At 34.0% G+C, this 14,993-nt stretch overlaps 1 protein-coding gene across 2 annotated transcripts in view; it reads right to left on the bottom strand.

The window, feature by feature from the left end:
* The window catches only part of LOC145675557 (uncharacterized), a 77,606-nt gene that overhangs the window by 37,894 nt on the left and 24,719 nt on the right, over positions 1 to 14,993 (bottom strand). Inside the window, exons 3-6 of one of the 2 annotated variants that reach the window (XM_081746064.1) lie at positions 13,382 to 13,555; positions 7,185 to 7,266; positions 6,789 to 6,842; positions 1,579 to 2,043 (exon numbers count right to left, since the gene is read on the bottom strand). In XM_081746064.1, coding sequence (XP_081602190.1) covers positions 13,421 to 13,555 — 135 coding nt within the window. In that variant the 3' untranslated portion in view covers positions 1,579 to 2,043; positions 6,789 to 6,842; positions 7,185 to 7,266; positions 13,382 to 13,420. Of the gene's footprint in view, positions 1 to 1,578; positions 2,044 to 6,788; positions 6,843 to 7,184; positions 7,267 to 13,381; positions 13,556 to 14,993 lie in introns of those variants that run through there. The other variant, XM_081746063.1, reaches the window with a different exon arrangement.

A 14,993-nucleotide genomic window follows, 5' to 3' on the forward strand; every position in this document is an offset into this window, starting at 1 on the left:
GAAATATCCACAAAATACACAGCATTTCTGGTTTCCGTATTTCAATCTTCACAAACAAATCTCAATGTCTTTTCAATCATAACAACGGTTATATCTCACATTTGTCCGAAAAAATGTACATAAGATTTCCTTTTTTAACTATGATACATATTCAGTGGAGTCTTGTACACATAATGATTTTTTGATTTATCATTCCAGTTTATTTTTATGCCATATTTTTCAAATTAATCTATTAAAATGCATCAATCGATGAAATATGGAAATAATCGCTAAACTGTAAGACATAAAAATCCCATGAAAATCCAGTTATCTAACAAAATTTTAAAGCCTAACAGCCTTACATTTTTTTACTTTTCCCCAAAAATTTTTATAATATAAAAATGAAATAAACCCTATAGCCAAACAAATAATCATTTTAAGTAAATATTGCACTTAGAAACAACTTGGTTTCGATCTTCAGTGTTCCTTCAATCAAAATCAAATTACTTTAGCAATACACATTCTATAAAGCTTCAATAGTGTTTTTAAGGTGGACAAATAATCTATATATAATGACAAACAAAATTATTTTAAAAAACGGGTAGCAGAAAAGAGGTGAATTTTATTTATCTTTCTTGTTCTTAATATTATTATTTTTATTGCATATAAAACTAACTAACTAAGCAAGTCTATGACCTATGGAACCCAGAGGTTCACACAAGCTCTTCACTAACTTTTATCCATACCCAATTGCATACAATTTTTTACTTTCAGTGTTCTGTTTGCGAAATCCATTTTAATATTTTCCTACCATTTGTGCATAGGTCTTCCTAATGGTCATTTTACTATTGGGTTTACCAGTCAAGACTTTAAAAGCGTTCCATTAAACCTATATGACATGCTCACCTAAGCCTCCTAGACTTCACAACGCTAAAATGTTTGGGTAATTGTATAAACTATGTAGTTCCTCAATATCAAGCTTTCACCAATCCCCATTCTCATTTCTCTTGGGTCCAAATATTTTTCCTAGGATTCTGTTCTCAAATACTTTCCTCAGAGTAAGAGATCATGTGTGACAACAATTTGACTGCATATAGTTTACGAAAAATTGTCTTTTTTTCTTCATATGAGTATAAAAGGAAAAAGTAGAAGGAAAGCAATGGATAGGAAGAATAAGATAAGCATAATTTTTTTTAAAAACAGACGAGTCAAAATTATTTTCCAAGTCTGTCAAATGTATAATAATAATAATAATAATAATAATAATAATAATAATAATAATAATAATAATAATAAATATTTAGATAGCTGAGCTGGATTCCAGCTTGCACTACCTAAAATTTGTCTTTTATTTGTACATTTTCTAATTTAATCAAGTTCAAAAAGCATATTTAGCCACCAATTGGTAATTATATTTTCAGCAGTCTTCTTCTTCTTATAAGGTTTCTATAGACTTTTTTCCCTGTAATTTTAACACCAAAACATTCTTAAATCCTTGTGAAACTAATATCCTTCGCTGGGTCTTTCATAAAAAATATACAATACCTTACTCCACTCCATTTGTTCGTTCCAGTCTTTCTACAGTCTACCGGAAAACTGAAAGAGAAAACCATAAAAAAATGTGGTCGCTATAAAGCCTTCCAACCACCCAAAGAACCAAGTAACCTTAAAACCTGATTTTTCACAGTTCAAATTACCTAACGTAATCATATTGGAATTAATAAAACACACAACTTATAATGTCTAATCTAATTTTCTTTTTTTTCCTCTTTATTTAATATATTTACATTTTTTTTTCTTTTTTTTTTACAATTTTCGTTTCTTTAATTTTAACTTTTCCACCGCCTCCACTCTTTTCACAGCTAGTATTAACAGTTTTGCTGTTTCCTCATCTAACGGAAACAATTTCCACAGATCATCTTCTTTTTTCATTTTTTTCTTTTTTCTTCTTCTCTGTTCTTTCTTTTTTTGAAATTAGTTTCTTCATTTTCAACTGATAATAACATTACGTCTAATTCATTAAACGCATTAATAACCTCCAATGATGTGCTTGGTCCCTCCATCCTGCAACAAATAAAAATAAGCACTTATAAATATCAAATAATACTATAAAATTTCACATGTTATATTTAAGCATACGTGCTGTTAAAAATATATCAAAATAAGTATCACCTTATTTTTTATATCTCTTAATAAATCATTCAATCAATTCACTGTTCTATTCTCAAAATAAATAGCTACTGTACATTGAATACTCAGTTATCAGTCTTATAGTTATTCGCTTAGCGCCTATAATTTGATCTGTCAAAGTTATTTCATTATTTAAATATTAGTTCTTAAAACTTGGATCTTCAATACAAATAATGACTCTAATTATTTTTTATTTGTTCTCTTTTAAGCAAGCTGCTATTATTTATTTATTTATTTTCCATCAGTAAAAACTCTGGGGATCTAAGTTCCCTAAATCACGTTTATAATGCAATTCACCTATATTTTCAACAAAAGTAATATTTCATTCCTTCAAACATAAACAAACTAATTTTTTTCTACAATTTTTACCTTAATTTTAAAAGTAGCCTACATATAAATGTCTACAAGACCTTAAAAATCACCAGTTTCAAACATATTCTAACAAAATTACTTTGTAACCCTCCCAACAAAAAATTTGTATGTTTGTCTTTGCCTAGATATCCAAAATATCAAATACCATGTGTCCTTATTACGATTGTATGTACATATTCGTATCAACTAACTTTTTCACATCACCCATATGAAATACCACAAAACTTAAGCAACAGTTTTTTCTAGGAAACATTCCTATTTACAATACTACCAAGATAATATTCAGTTATCATAACGTTTTTATTTTACTTTTGCTACACAAATCCTAAACTAATTTCCTCTAGTACATTTGGTCCATAGTTCTATTTTTTGCTTAAGTTATTATCATAGATATTTTGCCTTTAATAGCAGGTCACTTGCCGCAGCTAAGAAGCTTCCATGCTCCACGATCCTCCGCTAACCTTTTCGTCTTCGCGTATAATCTTTCTGTTTTAATATCACTCATTAATTGTAGTCTTCTTTACCCCTCCCTTTCTTTCCCAACACCATACCCTCTACAACATTCCTTAACAAGAGATTTGGTTAAGTAATCTTATAATAAACAATATTATGTTCATAATTTTTTCGGAATGCTTCCGTTTCCTTCCACATCCTTAATTATCATCTTCTTTTACCCTAACTCGCATTACCGTGCAATATAAAGTGCTAAGTGTCATAAAAACAATTTAATATTTTCAATAAATCAATATAAGAAAACAAAATTCAGTTTTTCTAAAAAAACAAATCTTTTTCATCAGCTCCTACATGTTTAAGCGGTTAACGTACGCGCATTTGGCATGGGTAACCAGCGTTCGGTTCCCGGGGCAAACTCATGTGGTTCCCATTGCACGTAAAGTTGTACGTCCACGTCTCATATTGCCTCGCTGCACAAGGGTACCTAAACTCATAATCAACTTAACTCAACTAAAATCTTCTTTATACCCACATTTTAAATACGTTCATTTGATTTTTTCTATACTTATATTTCTATAATATAATTCATGAATTTACTTTCAGTCTGACTAAATATTTTATATTCTATTCTACATTCAAATCATTATTTTAATAATTATTAAGCAAGTAATTATACTTTAGCCCCCCAATGCTTTCATGTTTCCTGCATTTTTATTTTTTATTGTTTCGGACATAAGGTCAGTTACATAAAGCTGTACAAGACGTATAACGCGATATATATTCCAAAAATAATAATATTTAAGTCGCAAGCACACTCCCTCAAATAGTGATATTGCCAATAAAAAGTCCATATAGGTATCAATTTCAATTAAATTTAGGCATTAAAACTTTTCTTTGCACGTTATTAGTTGAATCCATAATAATAATATCACAGGTCGGGTTTTGACCAATTCTTTAGCTAACAAATATAATTGATTTCAGGACACCATAAATTACTAATAATTCGATTATCTCTCCTGCAAAATAATTATCATACACTTGCACCTATGGCATTTTACATCTCATAAATGTTGGTGAGTGTTTCCAATATTAAAAACTCTCATCGCGAAACTGTTACATAATAACAATACTTTAAAGCCATGGCACTATTACGTAACCTTCTATCTACACGCAAAAAATATATGGCAAACTACACTTTTCCAATTAAGCTAACGGTGCCTTAAACGTAAAACAATTCAGTTCAATTCATCACATTAACTCAACTAATTTCAATTCCACGTTATCTTACATAGCATTGCTTTTGTTTTTTCCAATTCATCAATTAACTAAAAGTTTATATTTCATATCCTCTTTCTAATAATAAATTCCAATATTTATTAACGCCATGTTGCATTACCATAATACTATAATGCGCGCCTCCGGTGCTTCAAATCCCTCATACAATCCCAATCCGCAACAACTCAGATTTATGCTGCGCAAACACCGTATGCGTAGGTTTTGTCGGGGTTCTCCCGCTTCCTCCCACTTTCTATATACCTTTTCAAGAGCTTTCTCCATAAAGCAAAAACAATATAAAAAAAAATTCATTACTCATCATCATCATCATCGCCTTTAGCCTAACAAATACATATCAAAGGTGTGCGCCCTAGCTACTACGTCACTGTAAAAAGGCATGTAAGTACTGCCTTATTACATTTTCTTGTCTCTTATACACTATACAAAAACACCGTAAGCGTGGGTTTTCTCGCAATTCTTCCCTTTCCTCCCACACTCTCATTTCACCATTTCATCCATCTCGCATTATCACCCTTTAGCCTAACCCGCATAGGCGTAAAACGTTAAACTTAAAAATTTCATTTTCTATAGCATTTATAAACTTTTATCTTTGCACCGTCTTTTGCTTTCCTTTCGTTATTCATTCATTCATTCATTCATTCATTGTTTATTCATCCATGTCGTACATTATTGGTCAGAGACCAGTACATAGGACTTGTCAAATAATAATAATAAGACATTTCAATATAATTGATTTACATTATTTTACAAACTATCACCCAAGTATTCATTAATATGATAATACATTTTGTTACACAAAAAATTAAATAGTTCATTTTTTAAATTTCGTATGTTTTTGATATTCTTCAAGTAACTTGGGAGCTTATTAAACAACTTAGCGGACATAGGAAGAACACTTCTTTTAGTGCACGCATAGTTTTGGTATGCTGTGAATATGTTGTTCTTTTGTCGTGTGTTGTATGAATGTACATCGTCAACATGAAGAAAACTACTGTCATTTCTCTTTACATATATGATACTTTTGTATATGTACAGACAAGGCACAGTTAAAATTTTATTTGACTGAAAGACTCTTTTGCATGAGGACCTTGGTGATAGATTAAAAATAGATCTTATTGCCTTTTTCTGTAGACGAAAAGTAGTAACACTGGAATAGGAGGCTCCCCAGAAAATTATTCCGTAATTTAACAATGATTGAAACTTACCATAGTACAATAACAGCAAAGTTTCTTTTGACACTGAACCACGTAGTCTATAAATGACAAAACAGATACGACTTAATTTGCTGTTTAGCTCAGTAATATGTGCATCCCATGTAAGCCTATTGCTTATTGTTACACCTAAAAATTTAGTGGATTTTGAATAGTCTACATCAGTTGAATTTATCACAATGGGTGGTACTGTTCGAGGTGTACATGAGTAATGAAAATTTAGTGCTTTTGTTTTCTTTGCATTTATCAGCAGTTGATTCTGAGATGTCCATTTTATCAAACGCTCCACAGTTTGTTTTAATTTACTTTCTAGTTCAACTGTATTGTCCGCTGTTACAAGGACATTTACATCGTCAGCATATAGTACAATATGTTGGGGATACATATATTGAACAAGATCATTTATGTAAAATAAAAAAAGAATTGGCCCAAGAATTGAGCCTTGAGGAACACCAGCAGAGATAGTAGCAGTTGTGGATGAAAATGTGACTTGTTTATTGTTAATTATTTTTTGTATTTTTACTACTTGTTTTCTGTTTGTCAGGTACGAGCGAAACCCGCAATGTTACAACAATACCGCAATGTTATAACGCCCACCTCTGGTGCATGCATTCCCTCCTTCAATTTCCCGCAAATTAACTTTGTGTTAAACAACATTCTGTTAGTGGGTTTTCTTAGGGTCCTCCCACTATCTCATTCCACCAATTGTTCAATCATCATACACTTGCCTTAATTACACGTCTCCTATAATTAACATAAAGGGGATAATCGTGGTACGTTAAACTCAAACATTTCATTTTCTATGGCAATCATAAGCTTTTATCTTTCCATCGTTTTCTCCTTTCCTCTACATATGTTTCAACGGTACCTCAGTGCTATAATGCTCACCTCTAGTGCCTAAGGTCTCTGATTCAATCCCTAGACATGTAACTTTTTGGTGGACAAGATAAGCTCCATGGGTTGTTTCACGTATTTCTATTTCCTCCCACACTCTCATTTCACCAATTGTTCAATTATCATTCATTTGCCTTAATCACCCGTCACTCTTAGCCTAAAGGGCATAACCGTGGGACGTTAAACTGAAATATTCCATTTTGTATGACATTCATAAACTTTTATCTTTCCATCGTTTCCTGCTTTCCTCTCAATAAACTAGGCTACACATGCTATACTCAAAATGTTCCCAACTAAAAGTGATCTTTTCCAAAAAGTCAATTAAACATAATAAGCTCCACAGTTTTCCTCTCTTAAGTTTAAAAATAAATAAAATAATAATTTATTTCTTACCTCAAATCTACAAATTCCTTTCAAAAACGCTGTCAAAAATCAATCCAGGAAAATCTAAAACAAAAATAAGAAAAAATAATTTTAATATAAATTCAACACCTCCTGCGCAAACATATAATATCATTCTCTATATAACATATATATTAAAAGTTTAATAAAAATTACTTGGGTGGTTTACAATTAAGTTCTATGCTATTATATAAATTTAAAAATTAATTCCACCATCAGCTTTTCAATATTTCTCATTTATTTTTCTTAAAAGTCAACAAATAAAAATAAGCTCATGTTACAATTTACATTAGAAATGATATATTCTCACTTCAATTATCTATAAAAGTTAAGTTCTTTCCTTATTTCTTTATAGAATAAATATAAGAAAAACAAAATTCAACTTACCTACCAAATATAAGTATTTTCTATCAGCTAAAAACTCCTTTCCTTAACTATCAAGCACAAACGCACTGTCAACCAGTAAACTCTAAAATAAAAATAAGCGTGTTCTCCAAAACAACATATTTATATTTTTTCACAAATAAAAGGGTCAAACTAACACCAAACATTTTACGCTTTCTTTTTTCAAATCTTAGCGTCCCCTGCAAACACTTACGTCCAATTACTGTATGTCTTAAAGCAAAATTCTTTTAAAAGGCTGCCCCCTACAACTTCCCTTCAATACAACACAAAATTTACGCAACTATCTCTCTACAAACAATAAATTCTCACATAAAAGAAACTCTTTCCCTTAAATACAGCTTGTAGCGTCTAAATATTTCACAATAGCCAAAAAAAAATACAATACACTTTTGTAGGTTCTGCAAACGAAAACGAAACCAAAGGTTTGCCTTTTTCATTTTTATTATCTTATTCACCAGTGCAACAGCTCTTTTTTCGTCTCTCTGTAAGTATACCATCATACACTGACATTTTTTCAACTAAAAATGTAACTTACAATCCATTACAACATGCTCCTTCAATACTAAAGCGTTCAGCTTTCGTGCTTGAAGTCTCAGCTTCAATCACAGCTTACATCATATACATATCCTAATATCATATTCTTTCACTAATACATTACATATCTATAATTCACGTTATATAATAATCCATCTAAGGTACCAAAGGTTCAATCCCCGACCTAATCAATTCAACTTTATGGTAAACAAACACCGTGCTCGTTAGTTTTCTCGGGGTTCTCCCGTTTTCATCATTTCACTCATCTCTCATTATCATTGTCTCCTTTAACCTAACCCGCACACGTACCAAAGGTGTGCGCCCTAGCTACTATATAGTGTAAAAAAGCATCTAAATACTCTCATCATGCATTTTCTCGCAATTCTCCCATTTCCTCTCACTTTCTCATTTCACCATTTTACTCATCTCTCATTATCATCGTCTCCTTTAGCTTAACCCACACACGCATTAAAGGTGTGCGCCCTAGCTACTACGTCATTGTAAAAAAGCATCTAAATACTATCATCTTGCATTTTCCTCCAACTTTCTCATTTCACCATTTTACTCATTACTCATCATCACCATCTCCCTTACCCTAACCAAAATAAGCATGCAACATAAACTCAAAGATTTCATTTTCCAATATTCCAACTACAAAAATATAAAATTGTAATCATCCGTATTACACCCTTATTATTCACTAAGTCCATGTCTCATATAGCTTCGCTGTTCAAACCAACGCAAAACTACCATCAAGTCAAGTCAAAATCCATTCAATTCATATTGTGTTCCTTCGAATTCTCAAACTATTTATGTTTCTTCCCAAACAATATTAATCCCATTATCACATCAGTAATAAATTATTTATCATTAATGTTTCACACATCTATGGTCCAATCCTCAGCTCACAGCATATATATTTTCCCATATTTTATTCTATTTTTTTCTCAACTATAATATAATATCAAATCAATCTTGTCTCTTCTCATCTGCATCTTTTCAACTATATGACATAAAAATTCAACTAAATTAAAACTTCAAACAAATCCATAACCCCAAAATATCTATATTTTTATTGCAAATATTCTCTTATTTTCCACGTAAGTTTCTCACACTCCTTTTCAAAACTACAAAAATCCATTCATGATAGTATCCCTAACTTCAACAATACTTTTTTCTTTTTTTTCTCCCTCTGTTAAACCATTGGCATATTAGCAATCTTACTCACAACCTCTTTTTTTTTTTTTTAAAGCAGTAGATTCACTATTCTTTAAAGTTAACAAGAATCTTTTCCAGAAAAAGGGCTTTTTCTTTCTTTCTTTTTTCATTCTATCAGGGTACAAAACATTTTTCTGTCTAACAAGTCAGAAAAATCTTTTTTTTTTTTTAAAGAGTTACGTTCAACTCAAAATTACAGGGGGTCTCAACCATCAACAATAAATGTCACATACGTTTTCTCAAATAACTTTCTACATCCTAACAACTCAAAAGATCTTTTTTTTTTTTTTTTTCAACTATTTCAATTCTTTCTTTCTTTTCTAAAAAGAGTTAGACATACAGGTGAGTCGCAAGTAACATGACGTTTTCTCATCTGCACAAAAAATGTTTCGCTTTCTATTGTAGTAATTTTCTACATGTCTCTTAACTATTCCCTAACAAATCCCACGTTAATTTAAACTGGTCCTTTGCTCAAAAGGACATTACAGTTCCCATGCAATCTTATAAGCAGTCCCTCAGTATGGGGCAATACATTAACTTTTAAAAGTGACACGTAACTATCTCTTTCTTACATTCTCTGTTCTCAAAATAATGAGCGGTATCTCTCCGTAGGGTGCAAGTTACAGCCTCAATTAAACAAAATCTTTTACTCCATGGACAGTACACTTCGTCTCCTGCAACAAGCTAGAGCACCCAAAATTACAGCACAGCTGTGTCTATGTTTCTTTCTTTAGTAGGCATCAAAGGGCTCTCTCACTCCCCCGCCATTCTAACCTATACCTAGCATATAGCTGTGCTTTTAACAATTGTTCTTTATCCAGAGTTTCCCATGTTTCTAAATACATAAAAACTAAATTATTTGACATGTCTGTCTCACTTCCTGCTGTTAGACTATTTTCAAACACACATATGTCATCTTCAACTCACACTTTCTTCTTTCTTTTAATGACACAAGGTTCAAATTGTAACAGTGTTACAAAAAGCTTGTCAATTTCAAATTCTATCCTTTTCTTTCATGTTTCTCATGTTTCTAAAAGTTATTTGACATGTCTCTCTGCCTTCCAACAGTTAAAGTATTGTCCAACATCCATATCTCACATTAAATTGACAGTTTCTTATTTCTTTAATTGACACAAGGTTCAAATTACGAGACAGCTCCAAAAGAGCTTCTCTTACGTTTACAAAAGCTTCTTATTCATTAAACAAAGGTATCACGTTGCTTAGGAATGTTTACATATAGCAATACGACTACTTCACTACATACCATATCCTACTTTCTACGAAAGATTCAATTGATCGAAGGATCTTAGTGGTGCATGGACTCCTTGGTTCGATTGTAACTCGCACCAAGTGATATTTGCGGTGGACAAACACCGTGTGGGTGGGTTTTGTCGGGGTTCTCCCGTCTCCTCCCACTTTTTTCATTCCAGCATTTCCTTCATTTCTCATCATCACCGTCTGCTTTAGCTAACTGGCATAACCGTGAGACATAAAATTTAAAGATTTCATTTCATTTTCAGTTCATCGAAATTGGAACAAGAAAATTGTCTCTCAGGTTTACTCACAAATTAGCTGGTATGTCTCTATGTTCAATTGTACATACTACCATCTGTACAGGAATTCTAATGAATACATTAATCGCAATTACAGAGGTTGTTCAGCCTACGTTTGGCCGATTTTGTTCCTTCCTCCTCCCGGGCAGAATGAACTCACCCGACTTGGCTCATGGCGTCCTGCAGTATTGTGCAGTGGCTTCCTGGGAACGGAGTTGTTTTTCCGCGCGGACGACAATAACGCACAAAACAGGACCATTGTTGTGAATGTTGTGTTAAATTTGTTTCCAAGTGTGTGTTTCCGCTCTCTGACCAAAATGCCGCCCAAACTAAGCCGGTTTTGGGAAGGCTATGTTGCGGCTCTTTATGACGCCCACTTTAGTGTTTCTGTCATTAGAAAACAGTGCAAGAAGAATGGTTGCAACATCAGTTTAAGTGGAATAAAAAATGTTATTAAAAAGTACAAAGGCAACGAAGCTCCACCATTTGGATCACCAACGAAGTTGCCTAGGAAGCGGGTATGCACCAAGACCACCTCCACCATGCCGAGGAAACTTCGCAAAATGGCAATGCAAGAAAATCCGCCAACACAAAGGTGTATGGCTAATCGTCTTGACATGTCTTTGGGGACTGTGAGCCGGAAGTTATAGCATTAACTCAACCTGGAAAAGTCATGAAAGTGTCGCGGCCATCTTCTCACGGATGCCCACCAAAAGGAACGAAAGTGTAACGCCCGGAAGCTGCACGAACGGCATCTGGCAAAACAAAGGTATATGTACGTCGTAACGCTCGATAAAGCATGGATTTATCTTTCCGATTGCGGCAAACCGAGAGACATTAGGTACCGAGAGAAAGACGCCAAGAACTTCAGAAGGTGAGTCTGTGTCTGTAAGGAATCCTTCCCAAAAGGGTTCATGGTAGTTACTGACTACTGTTACCGAGGTAAACTGAAGATTCGTAGGTTGGCGAAGAACTGCAAAATAAATTCGCAGTATTTTCAGGAGCAGATCATGCGGCAGATCTACGAGCATGAGATTCCAACAATGTACGGAAATGACGCCAATCTGATGCGCATTCACATGGACAAGGCCTCATCACATATCTCACGATCGTCTCTCGCATTTTACAGGGAGATGGACGAGGGAAGTGGTATACAGGTGATAGCTTTCAATGAGATACGTGTTAAATCTCCAGATGTAAGTCCTATGGACTATTGTGGATTTGGATTGCTGAAACGGGCTTTGGGAAAACGGCGTGTGACAACTGTGGAAGGACTTTGGAAAGCTGTGCAAAGAGAATGGGACAAGATTCCCCTCCCAGTACTTCAGAGAAGCTTATTACAGTGGAGATTACGCTGTTGGGCTATTGTTAGGAACCAAGGGAAACACACCGAGCACTTACGGACCTGGCGCCATGGATTCTTCTAAATTTTTAGCTAAGTCGAAACTGGCAAAATGTAGACTGAACAACCTCTGTATTACTGCTCAAAAAGTTGTTTATCTGGATTACCACTAGTTTCAGTATACTCTCTCTATAATCAGAATTCTTCATAAGGCAAGAGACAGGTGGATGGCAAGGATGGATTTGCTTTTAAAGTCCTGTGTAATGTGATTTCATGCGAGTTTGTTTCAAATACTTTATTCTCATTTGTCAAAGATCTTTTATCTCCATTTAATCTTTGTGTTCTGAATGAAAACTGATGTCTTATGAGTAATGAGATATACATAAATAGCGATTTGCTCCAAAATCAATTGACAGAAAAACCTCCACTCGAGGGTACATAAAGTAACTACCTACAGGTATGTTTTCCATTAATTTCAGAATTTTTTCTGCATTGATTCTATTTCATTTTATTTGTAGTAATTGACTTAGATAGCATGGGAAAAAATTGTGCTTCATGTTACTGATATTTCAAGGTTCATTAAATAAATAACCGGAAAACTTGTATAAAAAATACAAAACTTCGACAGGTTCCTTTTTGTGTGTGTGTGTCTTAGATCTATTATCAGATGGGCCTGGCACGCCTGCTTCGTGAACGGGATGCTGCACATCAGTGAAACAAGATGGCAACACCCTTGTAGGTTTGCACCAACGTAGAAGAACAGAGTGTCATTAGATTTGTTCGCTGAAGGATTGAAACCAATCGAAATTCACCGTCGGATGGTAGTGCAATATATTGAAAGTTGCTTGCGTCGAACACAAGTGTACGTGTGGGCAGATAAGTCGAAACGGAATTAGCAGATGCAGCGTACTGGGCGTGGCGAATCTTCAATACTTGTTACATCCCGTTTGAATTCATCTGCCCACTCGTACACTTGTGTTCGACTCAAACAACTTTCAACATATTGCACTTCCATCCGACGTTGAATTTCGATTGCTTTCAACCCTTCACTTAGGAAAAATGTAATGGAGAAGAGAAATGGACACTCCTCTGTTCCACGTTGACACAAACCTGCAAAAATGGCGCCATCTTGTTTCACTGATTCCCAGCATCACGTTCGCGAGACGGGTGTGCTAGGCCCATCTAATAATAGTTGTAAGACTCAACCAAAATATAACAAACAAGCACATACTCTGTCTAAGCTTTCTATTTTTTATAAAACTTTTCCGGTTATTTATTGAATGGGCCTTGTATTTGTGATTCACAAAATCATAAAGAAGGTATTTATAATTATGTTGCAAACTATTGTTGAATTTATAATTATTCCAGAACAAACAAATTATAAATATTTGTTTTCTCATATCTGCGGATACGGACAGGGATTTATGAGTGCGGGTAGAGATGACGCGGATTTCATATTTCTATATCCAACCAGACCACTAATTATAGATTAGTTTAAAATTTACAACAGCATAATTCAACTTCTTTCTTACCTAACTTAACAGCATAAGCTGTGGACAAAACAGTTGTTTTCAGAGACGTTTCGTCTTTACATGAGATGTCTTACTGTCTTCAGCAATAAGAACCAATCCTAAGACGACGATCATAGTCCCACACCACCACAACAACGATGTTCCTTCCTTGAAAAACAGTATTCCTAGGGCAGCCTACAACGATACATTATTATTAATATAAAAATATTGAGTATTAACCAGCTCAAAAAATTAAGCAAAAAATCATAATACATGCAATTTGTTATTTCTACAATATTCTCTATAAAATCATTTAATCTCTCGAAAATTTCTGAACGAGCATCTGATTTATGCCCAGGTTTCCTCATTTATTGGTACTTACATCGTAAGTGCTTACTCCTCCATTCACTTTAATGACAAGTTTGCAGACTACTGTTTACATTTGAAAACACACTCTCCCCCCACTTTTCCGAAGTCTTTTAGCTACAAAAATTATTGTCCTTGATTTGAAAAAACTTTAAATTTTTCTACTACACACACTTCAAAAAAACTTGACAAATACATCTCGACGGTGTTAAGATAAAACGTCGTAAGCCACATTTCCAACTATTTCTAAGCAACCTCGAAATTCCATTTACATCCTTGCAAGACACAAGTATAAAAAGTGATTTATCTGCCTTAATAACACACACAAGCTTACAATATTTTTCTCACCTATGGCCTGACCTATAGTGAGCTGAATAAGACAAAAATCCACATTTTCAATTTTTTGAGAGTTACGACCTTTTACCTAACACCGTCGATCTAATGTTCTAAAACTGGCCACTGAGCAGCGGAGGGTAGTGCTAGCCATACAAACAAGACAAAAACATATGATATTTAATCTTCAGGGTCTTTTTCTGGTCGTACAGAAGCAAATTATTCAGCAACAAAGTGTATAATACAAAGAGTTTTTCATTGTTTGACGTAGACTAGCGTACCATTTGTAATTATCAACCATGAGATTAGTGTTCAAATGCAACATCCGGATACACTTTTTTCATTATTGATTTTTTTCTGACAAGTGTCCTTTCATGAAAGTATAACCGCACATGTGCTTACAATACTTCCTTGCATCTGTAGTCCCTTTGTTCTAGTGTACCAACATCGGGACTCGAATCAGGGCTCACGTGCACTGAATGCCGACAAATATGCGCATACCAAGGTAGTTAGGAGGCTCATGCGAATTGAATTGAGCCTCCCAACACCTTGCTATGAGCATATCATGCATAAATATGTTATGTAACTTTTCAGAGTTTATTTCAGAACATCTACAAAGGCCGCAGTGTTTCAGTGGTGAAGTGTTCACCTCTGGTGCGTGGGGTCCCTGGTTCGATCCCAGCTCATGCCAAGTGGACTTCATGGTGGACAAACAGTATGCGTGGCTTTCCTCGGGCTTACCCGTTTTCTCCCACTTTATTAATTTGATTATTTGCACTCATTTTTCATCACGAACGTCTCCTTTAGCCTAGCCGGCATAACTATGAGACGTAAAACTGAAAAGAACATTTACAACTTTATGGCCACTTTCCAGCACAAATTAAACACGTTCAAACAGTTACATTGTACGCAAGTATGCTTATTTCTGTCTCTG

Source organism: Thermobia domestica, chromosome 18 (assembly GCF_964235325.1).
Source record: "Thermobia domestica chromosome 18, izTheDome1.hap1.1, whole genome shotgun sequence".
Classification (NCBI taxonomy): domain Eukaryota; kingdom Metazoa; phylum Arthropoda; class Insecta; order Zygentoma; family Lepismatidae; genus Thermobia; species Thermobia domestica.